At 41.6% G+C, this 16,735-nt stretch overlaps 1 protein-coding gene across 1 annotated transcript in view; it reads right to left on the bottom strand.

The window, feature by feature from the left end:
- Positions 1-16,735, bottom strand: part of ITK (IL2-inducible T-cell kinase) — a 97,308-nt gene that overhangs the window by 9,645 nt on the left and 70,928 nt on the right. Inside the window, exons 9-15 of the mRNA XM_006863923.1 lie at positions 13,331-13,413; positions 11,783-11,916; positions 11,221-11,295; positions 8,341-8,512; positions 6,506-6,722; positions 5,283-5,347; positions 5,080-5,198 (exon numbers count right to left, since the gene is read on the bottom strand). Of these exons, the coding sequence (XP_006863985.1) occupies positions 5,080-5,198; positions 5,283-5,347; positions 6,506-6,722; positions 8,341-8,512; positions 11,221-11,295; positions 11,783-11,916; positions 13,331-13,413 (865 nt within the window). The remainder of the gene's footprint in view (positions 1-5,079; positions 5,199-5,282; positions 5,348-6,505; positions 6,723-8,340; positions 8,513-11,220; positions 11,296-11,782; positions 11,917-13,330; positions 13,414-16,735) is intronic.

Here is a 16,735-nt window from a genome sequence, read left to right as displayed (position 1 = left end):
ACTGGCAAGTTAACAATCAACAGTGCCACACCTAACTCAAATGCCTATGACTAAAAATTGTAGGGGACTCAAATGCCTATAAAGATGCCCATACTGAATGGAGTGGGGCAGTGTGTATTAAAGGGGCAGGGAAGGAGTGTGGGCAACTGGGGATGAAAAGTTCTGTCTTAGAGAGACAGTTCTGTTTTAACTCCAGCCTGGTTCAGCGTTGTGGGTTAATGTGCTGGACTGCAAAGTTAATTTGAGCCTCAAGGTCAGTCGTTCAAGTTCACCAGCTGCTCCTTGGAAACTCTATACAGGGTTGTTATGGGTTGGAATCGACTCGATGGTACTTAACAACATAATAACAACAAATTTAAGGCACGTGGAATGAAGGTAAAGGGCTGCTACACTGATGTTTTCAACAGAAGTCAGAAATTGAGTTTTAAATATGAACTCAATATGTTACAAAACGTATCTCCAGGTTGTCCATTTTTTACCTCTGATTTAATTCTCTTCTAATCTCAGTGGTGGTGGTGGTGGTTATGTGCCGTGGAGTTGGTTCTGACTCATAGTGATCCTGAACAGGGTTTCCCGAGGCTGTAAATCTTTACGGGAGCAAAAACCTCATCTTTCTTCTGTGGAATAGCCAGTAGTATCGAACTGCTGACCTTGAGATTAGCAGCCTGATTTGTAGTTTATTACGAGTCCGGCTGCTAACGTTGTGGTTAGCAGTTCAAATCTACCAGCTGCTTTTCTGGAGAACGATGAGGCTCTCTGCTCCCATAAAGATTTACAGTTCAGAAACTCTACACAGGGTTGTAATGAGTCAGCAATGACTCAACTGCACTTTGCAAGTGGGGTTGGTGATGTGACTCAATGGCAGTAGCAATTGGTTCCTCAGTAGAGATGCCATGCCTGACTTCACTGTATACCAATATAGCCTTAAGATGTCAGAGTGGGAAGAGAGCTTGCAGATCACCTAACCCAAAGGTTTTCAAGAACTTCTGGGCAAAATTTCCTAGTGTTTCCCAAAGCAAAACACCTGTATAAAAAATTCCCCAAGAAGTCTGTTAAAATGGCAGATTCCTGGGTCTCATACCAGACTCACCAAGCCAGAATTTCTAGGGAGTCCTCAGAGGTACCTCAGGAGTTTTAGAAATTCAGAACTTGACTACAAATAAACCACACATAAATAAACCATAAGCTACTGTGGTTGGTGGTTCAAACCCTCCCATAGTAGGCTTGGAAGAACGACTTGGCAATCTGTTTCTGCAAGGACACAGCCGTTGAAAACTCCATGGATCACAATGCTACTCTGACACATCAGGGGTGCCATGAGTCAGACTGGTGGTAACTGGTTTTATTTTGGAGATTCTTTAGATGCCTTAAGGAGTCTTAATGGTGCTATAGAATAAGCACTGGACTTCTAACTGCAAGGTTGGCAGCTCAAGTCCACTAGCCTCTCCGTGGGAGAAAAATGAGACTTTTTGTGCCTGTAAAGATTTACAGCCTCAGAAACCTCATACGGAGTCATATGAGTTGGAATTAACTTGATGGCCGTGGGTTTGGTTGGTCTTGAGGAAGATGCAGAGTTTCCTAGTGAGATTTCTTTTGAAACCGGTGCTGTGCGGTTTTGTTTTAATGTTTTGAAAACAATTGTTACACAATCTTTCTAATGTATAGATGAAATACTGAATAAAACTCAGAGGTTACCTGACTTGGTTAAAATAACAGCTAATTGGGGCAAAATCTTTACAGGCCTGATTTAAAGTCCAGTGGCCTTGAGACAAGGGTGAAACTCACAGGTCATGCAGGTTTCTGTTTCTCACACTTTGTTCACTGAGTCCATTCTACTCTGCATCCATCAGCCACCCTTTTCTTTGGTTTATGGACTCTCTTCAAATGATACAACCTAGGCAGGGACAAGCTGCAGCCCAACCCACTAATTGTAAGATGCAGTAGAAAATTCCCAAGTGGACACCCTATGACAAGACAAACCCCATTCAGATCAGGAGGTGAATGTGCACAAGTGACCATTCCCGTAAACATCTATAGGCCCCCAGATAGCTGCAGTGTGACTGCCTTCATCACCCATAAAGAGATGGCTGCAGGCCAGCTCTGACCTTCCCACTTATACACACTGGAGAAAGGAGAGTCTTCTGAAAATGCTGCATGTGTAATTTTATTTCTTCCAAGTTCATTCTGTAACTTAAACCTCACTAACAAAATCACAGCTTGGCCTGGTGAATAGAGAGTCTGTTTAAAGAAGAAATCATAATGAACAAACCCCTGGATTGTTTGGAATGAATATTTTAAAATGCTGCATGAGATTGTAAAACTAGTTCTGCCAAGAGACTTAATTAGCCAGTTTCCCTCTGGTTTTCACTACTAGCCCATGTGCTCAGCAAACCTTCCCTACAAATGGGATGGCAAAATCCAATTTTAACCAGTTCCTCCTTTTTGGAAACTTTTTATTGTGAATTGAGTGAAGGTTTACAGAGAAGAGCATCAATTTTACATTCAACAAATTGTATACCTTGTTTCATCTCAATGATTGCAATCCCCTCCATGTAACAACAGTTATCTCGCTTCCTCCCTGTGGTTCTTATTTCCATTCCACCCACTTTCCCATTCCTTCTCAACTTTGCCCTTTTGATCTTGAATGGTTAACCATTCTATGGTGAGTATACCTTACTAGTGTCCCCCTTATATATCTATCTATTGCTTGGCTAAACATTGGGTCCTGAGGGTGAGTTCCATTCCAGACCTGAAAGGTAGCTAAGGGTCATAGGTTCAGGTTCCTCCAGTCTCTTTCTGACAGGTAAACATAGTCTCTCCGCCTCCACAATTTTGAGTTCTGTTCCACATTTACTCCCCCTCTATCTGGGACCTTCAAATTTGATCCCTTTGAGAGCAGTTGGTAGTGGTAGCTTGGCACCATCTAGTTATTATGTCTCAGTGTCTTGGTGACCAGTGCCCTCTTGTAATCCAAATCAAAGAAGCTGTCTGGTGTATTTTTGTGCATACTTCAGTACAAACTATGGATTATCCAGTCAGAATATTTAATACTTCTTGTCACACCAACATTATTCATGCCCTTTTTTCATTCAGTCATACCCATTTGCACTTAGTAGAAATTCTAATTCTTTTCTATGACTTCAGTTTCTTTGCCTTCCACTCTCTCAGTATACTCAGTCTTTGGACATACTAATGTTTTCCATTTGCTACTGCTTCACATTTTTCCCTGCTCTTTGAATAGGCATAGCTCCCTTCTCATCATTCAAGTCTCAACTTGAGTCACCCTCACTGAGGAAGAATTGGAGTATGTGTCCAATTGTCTCCATGAATAACTACAACTTTTGCCAGTTGTTGTTGTTGTTGTAGTTGTTAAGTGCCGTGGAGTCGGTTCCGACTCATAGCAACCCTGCACAGGGTTTCCGAGGCTGTAAATCTTTACAGGAGCAGAACGCCTCATCTTTCTCCTGCGGAACTGCTTGTAGTTTCGAACTGCTGACCTTGTGGTTCACAGCCCAATTTGTAAAAAACTGGATGGTGCTCAGTTACCATCACCAAACAATTTGATCAAAGATGCTCTAGATAAATTTTGATCAAAAGGGGTGTGTGTGTGTGGAACAAAACTTCAACTTCTTTAAGAATCCAGATTTTCTAGAGCCTTTGAGATTGGATGATCAAACCCACCCTTCCCTTACACCCTTGGCCCAAGGACACCCTTCTACTTTAAACTGAAACTATCTCTTAAAGCCATCTTTAAACCAAAAGATTGTTGTTGTTAAGTGCCATTGAGTCAGTTCTGACTTATAGCAACCCTGTATAGGGCTCCTGAGGAGTGGCTGTTGGGTTTGAACTGCTACCTTGCAGTTCATATTGACCTTGCGGTCCAGTGCTTATCCTATAGTGCCACACCAGGACTCCAATAGATAGTTTAGCTTGGTTTTAAAAGACTGTCTACTTGAAGTATGTGTTCTTTTTAAAGAATTATCAATATTAGATCAAAGTGAAAACAGTAACTCCAAAAACTAGCTAAGAACCTAAGGGGGCAATGAGTTTGTGTTGATGGTGAAAGGAGATACAACTTGAGAAATGTGACCAATGTCACTGCGTAAATTGTTGAGTCAGTGTATGTTTTACTATATATGTATATCTTCATTTAAAACAAAACAACAACAAATTAACTATTATGGTCCTTGCGGGAGAATGTAAAAAATAATAAATAAAAGAAAAACAAACACAAAAGAATTACCACCAAGAGGCATTCATTTCCAGATCACACACTATTTAAAACAGATAATTTTTGATTTTGATGACTCCATCCATCCCTTAATGGCATTTAACAGCAAGAGCCTTTCACTTAGTTTTATTCGGTACATTTGTTTATCATAGTTGGAATTGACTTGACAGCAACCGTTCTTGTTTCATTTTAAAGAAAACAAACCCTGATTTTATCTTAGACATGTATCTTGCTACTTTTTTCACATGGTTGTTATTGCCTCCTCCCCCTGCCACTAAAATTTATCTCCAAGAAAGTCTTTTCTACTCGGTGCAGCACATTAGCCTCCGTACCAGATCAGCCCCTGAAATAGAGTAAAACCAGATGCCTTGGAGTCAATTCCATTTCATGGCATCTCCATGTGTGTCAGAATAGAACTGTGTTCCATAGGGTTTTCAGTGGCTGATGCTTTAGAAGATCACCAGGGCTCTCTTTTGAGGTGCACTTAGGTGGACTCCAACCGCCAATCTTTAGGTCAGCAGGTAAGTGAGCTAACCTCACCACCCAGGGACTAGTAGATGAATAATGTGGGAATATAATATTGGCTGAAACATGGTCTCTGCCTTCAAGAAGTTCCTATTCTAATCTCCTGATGCCCCCTAGCTCTTGACCTCACAGAAGTTACCTCCAGAATCTTAACTGTTCACTTTTATACAATAATGACAGCCCCTTCATATGTATCAGAGCTGTTTTACACAGCAACTTTCAGTGGGGCACCCTCATAGACAAGATGAGTTGCCAGCATTTGACAAAGGAAACAGTGAGCCCATAGTCCCAGTCCATGGGGCGTGGGGCAGGATGTCTCTTACCAAATGACCACACATCTGACTTGCTGCTGTAGCGGCTGAAAGAGAAAACTTCTGGGGATGCCCACTTCACTGGGAACTTGGTGCCTGTGGAACTTGTGTACTGATCATCCAGGACAAACCTAAGGCAAGGAGGAAGAAGTCAGAACATTTGAGGGCCTGAGTCCCGTTGCTGAGGCCTCCCTGGCATCACACCCCCTTAGTACCTTGTCATCCCAAAGTCAGACACCTTGATGACTTGATTTTCTCCTACCAGACAGTTTCGGGCAGCCTAGAGAAAGGAGAAGCAGACAAAAGTGAAAGGAAACGTGTTGGTGGAGAATCAGTAATTAAGGAGTCCCTATAATCACAGTCCTTTACTTTTCTATGTGCTGTTGTATCAGGGCCTCAAGAAGATTTACAAACATTAATTAAGCTACTCAAATGCCTCCTGGAAGTTAGCTGGAAAGTGGAATGTCTAAGTGCCTTTATCAGGATGAGTAAGTTTAATGTTTTATCTTTACTTCTGGGGTCCCTGTTGGAAGACAAATCCATGGTGTTACCTAATCAAGCTGCTCTAAGGCAACTCTATGAGATAAGAAATGTTAACATTAAGAATGATATGAAGAACGTGTTTTCCATGTAACTAAATAGAAGTGTTTGGAGGTTGTTAGTTTGCTTAAAACTATCCCTCAACAGAGAGATTACCAGTTAGAATCACAGAATGTTGCATTGGACAAGTCCTCAGAAATCATTAACTCCAGTGATTCCCAACTTTTAGTGTTTTATAAATCAGTTGGGGGACTGTGTCAAAATAATTATTCTTAAACCCCAGCCCCCAGTGATGCTGAGGGTGGATTTAAGATCACCCCATGTGATTCAGTGAGGCCCTTGAAGAACATTTTTACAAAAACTGGGATTGCCCATTTCCCCTCATTTGTAGGTGGGAACTGGGGCATAGAAAAGAGGGATGTGCTGTTAGCTCTGTTCTGGAAGAACATAAGCTGTTATTTAAAACATAAAATGGGACTGTCCACAATTAGAGGTGGGACTTGGGTTTAGAACACAGATCTGAACGCTCACAATACATTTCTTATAAATCAGCTGTCATTGAGTCAACTCCAACACTCCACAATCTCATAGAAGCAAAATGTGTTCCATAGGATATTCAATGGCTGAGTTTTCAGAAGTAGGTCACCAGGATTTGCTTCTGCAGTATCTCTGGGGGGACTTGAACCTTGAACTTTTCAGTTAGCAACCAAGTGCATTAACCACTTGTACCCAGGGACTTGGGCTTTCCCAAGGGGTGTTGAGAAGAGAGAGTAGAGAGATGAAGGGAGGTGGTCAGTGACTTGTTATTTATTAATGTGATTTCAGCCTTGGACTCTCCATTTCATTGGGACCTGCCCTTCATCCTGGACCTGGAGGTTTGCGCCCCATACCCTCTTACCAGGTCTCTGTGGATGACACATGCATCTTCCAGGTAGGCCATGCCCTCACACACGTCCAGGCACATGCCCAGTAGGGTCTCCGCCACAAAGACCCCCCGCTGGCTGCGCAGGTAATCTGACAGGCAGCCATGCTCCATGAACTCAAACACCAAGCAGATGGGGGCCTGTTCCAGACACACTCCATAAAGCTGGACCAGTTTGGGGTGAGAAAGTTTCCTGGGGGAAAAAGGCAAAGGATGAGATGACCCAAACCAAGTCGCCCGAAAGTGCTGAACATTTTATGGCATTCAAGAACCTGATGGTCACTTCATCTAACTTGTGGTTTATAAAACAAAATCTACTACCCAAAATGAACACAAAATACATTTGATTTTATTTATGAAAATGTCCTAATTGAAGGTGTAGTTTAGCGCTTTTTATTGCATGGGACTGATCATTATCAGCAATATAAAGAAGAAGAGCTTTTCTATTTAAACCTTCCCAGTATCTTCTATAGTGTATAGTTGTTGTTAAGTGCCGTCATAGTGACCCTGTATAGGGTTTCCAAGGGGCAGCTGGTGGGTTTGAACTGACCTTGTGGTTTGCAGTCCAGTGCTGATTCTACAGTGCCACACCAGGAGTTTCACAGAATGTAGTAGAGGTGACCATATTATTTAACACTCAAACTAGGACACTTTTGAAGGGAGCACTATCAATAAATAATACGTCTGGACAAGGGTATAAACTGGGCCTGTTCTGGGGAAGCCGAGATGTGTGGACACTAGATATAAGAGACAGAAGACAGAATGTGGCTCCTGAAGAGGAATGTCATTTGATCCCTTCCATTGGGAGCTGAATCTCAGCTCCTCCATCTGTAGAATGGGATTACTTATATCTCATAGATGATTACGGGGAAGAATAGATTGGACTAGTGGTCCCCAGCAGAGGGTTATTTTGCCCTAGAGAGAACACCTGGCAATGTTTGAAGCTAACCCTGGCTGTCACACTGGGAGTGGAAGTGCTATCAGCATCTGGAGGGTAAAGGCCAGGGATGCTGTTAACATCCTACTGCACTCAGGACAACTTCCCCAGCCAAGAATTATCCAGTCTGAAATGTCAGTAATGCTGAGGATGAGAAAATCTGGGTATGACTGAGAGAAGGTTTTTAGAAGGAGCTTTGTAGCCTGCAAAACCATACTCAAATATGTTGTTGTAAAGTGCTGTCAAGTCAGTTCCAACCCATAGTGACCCTGTATAGGGTTCCTAAGGAGCAGCTAGTGTGCTTGAACCATCGACCTTGTGATTTAAACCAACTTTGCAGTCCAGTGCATTAGCCCACAGTGCGATACCAAGACTCAGATTAAAATATAAGTGATTAGTATTGCCCTAGCAAACATACCAGTGATAACTTGACTCCAACAACTAGGTTTAATCTTCAATTATTCTACATTTTAGCTCATATGATCTCTCTCTACACATTACTTATTCAATAAGCATCTACTGTCATTATGTGCCAGGTACTGTGCTAGATGCCAGGGATATAATGAATATGACAGACAAATTCCTACCCTCACATAGCTTACATTCTAGAGGAAACCAGGTAGGTACAAAAAGGTGCAAAAAAAAGACAAAGAACCATAAAATAGCTAAAATAACAAAGATAATCTCATAGTGATGTAAGAGTGACAGGGGGCTCAGAGAAAGTTAGGGAAAATTTGTATGTATCCATATACATTTATATCTATATTTATATGTTTAGCAGACATTAAAGTAAAAATGAGTTCATGTTTAAAAACAACACAGCCCAGAACATCGGCCCCAAGGCATCTTTGCATCCCTTGTTTTGACCACTCACATCATGACTTCTGCCTCCTCTATGAAGTCCTCTTCAGACATAGCTCCTTCCTGAATGGTTTTGATGGCCACCTTGTCCTTGTTGAGCCAGTAGCCAAGATGCACCAACCCAAATTGTCCGCTGCCAATCTCTTGCACAAATGTGAGCTCTGAGGGATCAATCACCCATTTCCCTGTAAGAAAGAGAGATGGGTTTCCAGGGTTGGCTAGCAATTCATAGGAGGCATAGGGCTCCCAGGAAACTAAACAGCTCCTACATAAAACTCCTGGTGTGGCATTGTAGGATACACACCGGACTGTGAACCACAAGGTCGGTGATTCAAACCCACCAGCTGGCTCCTAGGAAACTCTATACAGGGTCAGTATGAGTTGGAACCGACACCACGGCACTTAATAACAACAGCAATGTAAAATTGTAGAATTTTAACCTTTTGTTAATATGCCCCAAAGATGATGAATTGTATAAGTTCTAGACTTATCATAAACCCATTGTCATTGTGTTAATCCTGAATCATATTTACCCTGGAAGACAGAATAGAATGACCCCAATAGGATTTCCAATGCCACAGTCTTTATGGAAGCAAACTGCCATGTCTTTCTCCCATGAGAACTATAGACACAATTGTTATATATTTTTCTATATAATGACATAGGACATGCATTTAAAACTTTGAAAAATGTGTCTAAGTGGGTTACATGCAAAGGGGAAGCAAAGAAGTATTAATCAAAATATTAAAGAAACGAAATGAAAGAACTTCTGTAAGATCTCAATCATGTTCTATACCTAACCGTTAATCCTGAAAATGTGTTATTGTCATTTTTTCATAAAGGGAAAATTTTATTTGAGCTGCTGCTTCATCCATTCATCCTTTCATTGATAATCAGCACCCGCTCTGTACACAGCACTCCAGTGGGCATTGACAGGCATGGGAAGTGACAAGGTAGATTCAACAAGAGCTTGTCCAGAGGCACAGCCTAGCACAGTGCCTGGTACGTGACAGACTCTCAGTAAGTGGTCAAATAAAATGGCTCTGGTCTCTATTTCTTCATCAGCAAAATGTATGGGTTATCTCTGAGATATCATCCAGTCTGGACACATATAAATTCTACAGGTTTTAAAGTAACCTTATTTTCACAAGGAGGTTACAGAGGCATTGTCCTAATTTGACCTTTAGTTTAATACCCTTAGTCTAACATTGGCCAGGTGGCATCATTGATGGACTCAAGAGTGGCAGCGGTAGTGAGGTTGGCCCAGGATCGGACATTGTTTCGTTCTGCTGTGCATGGGGTCACTATGAGTCGGTTCCGACTCGATGGTACCTGACAATAACAACAAGTCTAACATTAGAAATAGTCAGATTTCTATCTCTTTAAGAGAGAGATCCAACAATAAACAGTATTTAGTCCCTCCTGTGGGAACATTATGGTACTAGTTAAGAACAGAGAGGCCTCTAACCACTTGCACCAAAATTGGCCAGGATGCTTACTTCACATGCAGATTCTAGGGCACCGCATCCAGAGACTGGGTTCTGGTAAGTGCTGGGAGCCCTTGTGGTGCTGTAGGTTAAGCATTGGACTGCTAACTGCAAGGTTGGTGGTTCAAACCCACCAGCCTTTTCCCAGGAGAAAAATGAGGCTTTCTACTTCCATAAAGATTTAGTCTCAGAAACCCTCAGTAGCAGCCCTACTCTGTCCTGCACAGTCGCTATGGGTCACAATTGACTCAGTGGCCATGGGTTTTGAGTGTTGGGAAGGGTCCAGCAGTCATTTAAAATAAATATCCCAGATGATGTTGATCCACACTAGTTTGAAAGCCATTAACCCAAGAGAAAGGTGCACTTGTGATGCAATGGTTAAGCGCTCAACTGTTAACAGAAAGGTCAATGGTTCATGGGAGAAAAGACCCAATGATATGTTCCTATAGAAATGACAGCCTTGGAAATCATCTGGGTCAGTCCTACTCTATCTTGTAAGATCACTATAAATAAGCACAGACTTCACAGCACACACACAACCTAGGAGACACAAAATGAAAATGACACCAGCTTTCCCTCAATCAGCACACCATTGGAGCTAGGAAATACAATCTCAAATGCCTTCAGGTTCTAGGCAAATCACTGCAAATGGATAAGCAGACCAGTTGGACAACAAGGTATAGTAGGGGCTGAGGCACTGGAGATGTGATGTATGCCCTGCCTAAAGGTCATACAAACATTAAAACTGTGCTGTGCAAGCAAACACTTCTGGGCACTTCCAGCCTACAGCCCTTAGAATGGGCCCATCCCCAACAAAGCTGTTGTTGTTAGTTACCATCAAGTTGGCACTGGTACATGTGTGCCCACAGCCAATCCCACTTCCAACAAAGTAGATCATACAAATGTTCTAGAAGACAGTACAAAATCATCATTTCCTATTGTCGCTCTAACAACATTTCATGGAGGGCTATGTAAAAAGTAATGGTGGTGGTCATGTGCTGTTGACTCATAACGGCCCTGTATAGAATTCCTTTATGGGAACAGAAAGCCTTATCTTTCTACCAGGAGTTACTAGTAGATTCGAACTGCTGACTTGCAGTCAGCAGCCCAACACGTAACAAAGTCAGTGCTCAGAAAAGATGCTTCTTTGATGAACTTTTAATTAAAACCAAAGGACATTGATTTGACCTAAATAATGTGCTCTTATGTACACTTCTCTTATTCACACACATCGTACACGTTCATTTGTGCACGCCATCTCCAGATACGCCCCATGCCTGCTTTAATGGCTATTTTAAGTTTGGGAAAGAGTTGGGCTCATGGGAAGTTCATTCAGAATTTGCATTAGTCCTTTAAAGATGTGACTTTTGATACAGATGCACTGCATTCTAGAATGTACTGCTTACCATATCTCAACCCTGCTGTGACTGGGGCTTTCTGCCTCCAGGAAGAAACTGGATACCGGAGTCGAGTGACCAGGCCTGTTGATTAAAAAGAGAAAACGTTAGAGCTTTATTGAAGCAACCATCCAAGTTATATCACCAGGAGAAAAACATAATCTGATAAAAAAGCTACTTTTACTCTGAAAAACCAACTTTAAAGCCCAAGCATTGATATCACAATCTCCCTGAGAAGATTCATAAACACAGGAAGGAATGTAGTAAAATTCAATGACTTCAACAGAAGAGTTTTTTAGTGGGAAAAATGAGGTATAGGATAAGCACTGAACTGCTAACTACAAGGCTGACTGTTGAAAGCCACCAGCTGCTCCTCAGAAACCCTATACAGGGTCACTATGAGTCACACTGGCTCAAGGGCATTTAATAAATATCCAAAACTTGGCATCTTTTCCTACTTGTTCATTTAGTTATCTTTTATGATCAGCTTGCATGGTATGAAGAAATCAAGCTAGGCTTGAACCACTTTCCCTTGTGAGAATACATCTCTGTCTTGACTTCTAAGACTTACCTCCTCCATTGTGTTGGTGGTAATTGATGAGGAGAGGGATGGAATCAAACACATACTTTTCAGCCACATAATATCGCTTGGGGTTGTCATTTGTTTCTTTGATGTGATAGTGCTTTATACAGGGGCTGTTCTCACTTAAACAAATGAAACAGAAGTACAGAAGTCATTAGTAGGCAACATCTACTGATAATACAAATGTTCACAGGTATCAGATCCCTGTTTCTTGACCTCTCACAAGGATGGCAGATAACATTTCAATTAGTCTTGCCATTGGTGGTGGGAGTGCTGTGTTAAGATGGATTCTGAGGCTGTCTGGACCCAATTGAAAACAGTGCAGTGATGGACTGATGATGTTTCCCCATGACCACAAATCAGTGTCATATGTGTTGCATGATTATCTTCTCTGCTTACGAATATAATAAATTGTCATTATGGGGAAACAGCTCTTGTTTTTTGCTACTTATTTGACTTTGTGTAGAAAATAATAACACAGAAGGCCTGATAGTGCTACCTTGGAGAGACCTGTTTGTAAGGCTAGCCCTTAGGTGGCATTTGGAACTTCAATTTTGGGAGCATTCTATAACTGATAAAAATGACTCATTGTGCCCAAACTCTTTTATAAAAAAATCTAGCTTATGTTGAACAACTTCTTTCTTTCTGGGAGACTAGAATTTGGGTGTGTGCTGGCCAGCCAGTGCCTATGTGACTAATCCCCAATAAAACCTTGGGCACTGAGCATCTAATGAGCTTTTTTGGTAGACAACACTTCCACATGATGTCACGGTTTTTTGCTTGAGGAATTAAGTATGTCCCTTGGTGACTCTACTCAGAAAAAAACTCTTGGAAGCTTGTGTCTGGTTCCTGCTGGGTTTTACCCCGTTTGTTTTTGCCTTTTGCTGGTTTTAGGTGCACTGGCCAGGAATCAAACCCGGATCTCCCACATGGTTTTGGTGGTGCTATACCATAGAGTTGGTTCCGACTCATAGTGACCCTATAGAGGTTTTCTGAGGCCATAAATCTTAATGGGAGCAGAAAGCCTCATCTTTCTCCTGTGGAACAGCTGGTAGTTTTGAACTGCTGACTTTACGGTTAGCAGCCCGACTCGTAACCACTATGCTACCAGAGCTTGTTGATTCACACAAGGAAGGTAAGAATTCTAGTGCTAAGCTACCACTGTCCTCCACAAAATGACAGGAAACTTCATTAGCTGAGTGAGGACTAGAATTCACATCTTCTTGCTCCCAGCCAGAAGAATCTTTCCTATGTACTAAATTATAAACTTCTAAGGACTAGGCATTTTATTTCCTTACAATTCTGTATGCAGGATGCTAACTGGGACGAGGGCCTGGTGTCCAGCCCCAGCTCTGTCACTTTCTAGCTAAGGGACTTTGGTTATGTCTGTAATTTCCCTAGCCTTGGCATTCTCAGATGGAACAGGGAAAACAAGCAATTCTGTACCTTTTCTGTTTCCTATTGTTGCTGTCTTTTACCCATAACTCCTCCACCCCAGAAATACTCTCATGTTGCCCATCTGCATTAGGCGCATACCTTACAATGGCCTTGGTGAAAACAGACACAGTGTATGTTCCTGGAGTCCTGGAATCTCGTACCATAAAGGCCCCTTCTTTACCCTGGAGTGGTTAGAAAAGATCAAAGGTTAGTGAGCCCAGGAAGCCAGGCTTATACAGCCAGTTCTATACTCTTGCCACAAATGAAGAAACTAGTGTGAGTCAGCTTGGCATAAAGTAGACTCTCAATGATAATGGCATTTGCCTAACAAATATTTCTCGTGCACCTACTTTATCAGGTAATTCTGTAGTGCTGAGATTGTGGTTGTCCAGTGCTGTTGAGTCAGTGACCCTCTTTCGGGTTTCTGAGACCGTAAACCTTTAAGGGAGCTGAAAACCTCATCTTTCTACTGTGACGTGGCTGGTGGGTTTGAACTACTGACTATCCTACAGTACCACCAGCACTCCTTCCAATACTGAGATTAACTTGGATGAAGACAAATACAAATTCTGTCCTCATGGAATTCACCATTATACCACATTCTTTACAGAAAATTTCCAACTTTCACCATGGCATTGCAAACTAGGTATTATTATGTTCAGTTTACTCATTGGATGCTGAGTTCCAGAGAGTTAAATCCCCTAATCCACAGAGAGCGGTAGAGCTGAGAGCTGATGTTGGCATGTCAGCAAAGTGCATGCTCATTCTATTACTCCAAGGTGCCTCCATTCATTGGATTAGAAGATGTTCCTGCATTCTCCCAAGGGCACAAACTTTCTATTCTGGAATCTTCAACAGTTCCTAAGTGGAAGTGTATTTCTCAGACTCTTGATAGGCTGCTGATTTTGCTGGAGCGTAGAAGGAGAAAGAATATTAAACTCCTGGATGCATGAGGGAGGTAAGGAGAAGGGAGTACCTTGAGAGTACGTACACCCTTTACCTCTTTGACAATTTTTCTAGGACTGATGACATATTTGGAAGCTGTCTGTCTCTCCTTTTTTCCTAGTCTATCTTAGTGTGTAAGCTGAGCTGAAATCTGTCCACCCAACTGACATTTAAAATACTGGTGGCATAGCTTCCAGAATCACAGCAACCTGCAAACTACCACAGTACAACAAACTGACAGGTGAGTGGTGGATTCAATTACTGGAGGGGTTTTAAAATTGTGACTCTGTTTTGAATACTTCATGCTGTTTCTACCCAGCTGTAATCCTGTGCTGGTTATATAGTATGATTTTCTGAACTTTGAAAGAATGAAGGCTATATCTCTTTTTAATTCTTAATACTATTCCATTCTATGGATATAGTACATTTTGTTTGCCCATTCATCAATTGCTGGGCATTTGGATTCTTTCTACCTTTTGATTATGGTGAATGGTGAATTCATGTCTGACTTCTTTTGCTCAGTGTCAGGTGTGTGAGACTCATCCATTCATCACATGTAGTATGACTTGCCTTCAAGGAAAGGCCAGAGTTAGGCAGGAACCTTGTGTGGATGGTATACACTTGTCATATACAGAGCAAAACATGTAACATCTTGAATAACAACAACCTCATCATCCCTAGCCCCAAAGATAGAGAGTCACACAGAGGGTTGTGCTGGTTGTTTAAATCCTAGAACCTCAGGGTTAGAAAGTACCTTATAATGATTATCTGGTCCAAGATTCCTCAACCTCAGCACTACTGACTTTTTGAGGCAGGTTACTAGAGGCTATCCTATATGTCTAGCAGCACTCCTGGGCTCTACCCATTGGATGCCAGACATTGCCAAATGTCCCCTGAGGGACAAAATGTAATGGTTGAGAGCCACCGATCAAGTCCAAGTCTCTAAACTCTTTCGTACCAAACTACTGATCATCACAATACAATAACAACCTGATATCACCACCAGCTGACCTGGCTCCACTCAAGACCGATGTACTTGTAATCCCCAGGGCTAGGACCCCAGTATCTGAATTTTAAAAAGCATGCCATGGGATTCTTTGGCACCCACTGATTTCACTAGAACACATAGCTCCAATTTATAGGAGTCCTGAAAAGCAGTGTCTCTCCCAAACCAACACTGGTAGTCAGAAAGCTCATCTTTCTGCAGAGTCATAACCTGCTTCCTGTTAACTGGTCCTAGTCTACTTTTCTGTCCCAGTTCTTTTGAGGAGCCGGGGTGGGGGGTGGAGGTAGTTTAGGGGAAAATTGGTCCTTACATTATTACGCATCTTGCCAAACCAATGGTTTACCACATAACTTTGGGCTTGAGTATTGAAGTTAAACTTTTGAAACTCCAAACCACCTCTTATCTCTTTTGGGAGTTTCAAGAGTCTATTTTGAAATTTGAAGATGAGACTGGGATCTTCAGGTCTCTGCTCTTGCATCAAGGTCTCTCATTCCCTAAAAGGCAGTGAGCTATGACTGTCCTATTTATGCATTAGAGTTATTGTTGACAATTCCATCTTAGATAGAGAATTATTAGCAATTCTCACAGGGAACATTTTTTACTAGTTTCACTAAACAGTTTAGTTTAATTTAAATATTGTCTTGGGGGATAATTTCAGTCCATAGTTTGCAGATTTTATCAGTGTAATAGACTTTGGGGGTCCCTCTAATCTCAACAGTATAATTTTTTAAAAACAGCTTTTAAAGTATAATTTATAGATTATAGATTTCTCCCATTTTAAGTTTATTGCTTTTTAGTGAATTTACAGACTTGTGTAATCATCACCACAGTCTGATTTTAGGACATTCCCAAGACTCCAAATGAACCTCAGCCCCTCTGCCCCCCGACACACTAATCTACTTTTTGTCTCTTTACATTTGCCTCTCCTATACATTTCCTGTAAGTAAGATCATACACTTGACTTCTGTGATTAGATTCTTCTACTTAAGATAATGTTTCAAGGTTCATCTATATTATAGCATGTATCAGTACTTCACTACTTCTTTTGACTGAACAATATTCCATTGCTAGATATACCACATTCTTTGTATCTGTGTTGATGGCCATCTGAGCTTTTCTACTTAGTAGATAGTAGAATTTGTGGCTGGCTTCCCATGCTCACCATCATGTTTGTGAGATTTACTCATGTGTTGTCAATAGCATGGTTTGCATTTTGGCCAAATAATGGAACTCTTGCTCTGGCTTCATTTTAATATGATGGGCTAAATTTAAGGTAAGAAGAAACAAAACACCAGCACAGTCAGACTCTATCTGAATGTGTGGCTTATTCTAAAGGGGTACAAACATGGACCCAAAAGACCAGAGGTTTATCATTTGCCCATGAAAAAGAGAGTATGAATCTTTCCTCAATTTAATTTATGAATCGGGCTGCGAACCTTAAGGTCAGCGGTTTGAAACTACCAGCTGCTCCGCGGGAGAAAGATGAGGCTATCTACTCCCGTAAGGATTTACACCCTCGGAAACCCTGTACAGGGTCGCTATGGGTCGGAACC

This window comes from Chrysochloris asiatica, unplaced genomic scaffold (assembly GCF_000296735.1).
Source record: "Chrysochloris asiatica unplaced genomic scaffold, ChrAsi1.0 scaffold00057, whole genome shotgun sequence".
NCBI classification, from domain to species: Eukaryota; Metazoa; Chordata; class Mammalia; order Afrosoricida; family Chrysochloridae; genus Chrysochloris; species Chrysochloris asiatica.
The sequence above is the reverse complement of the archived record's forward strand: the minus strand, read 5'-3'. Positions and strand labels throughout refer to the sequence as shown.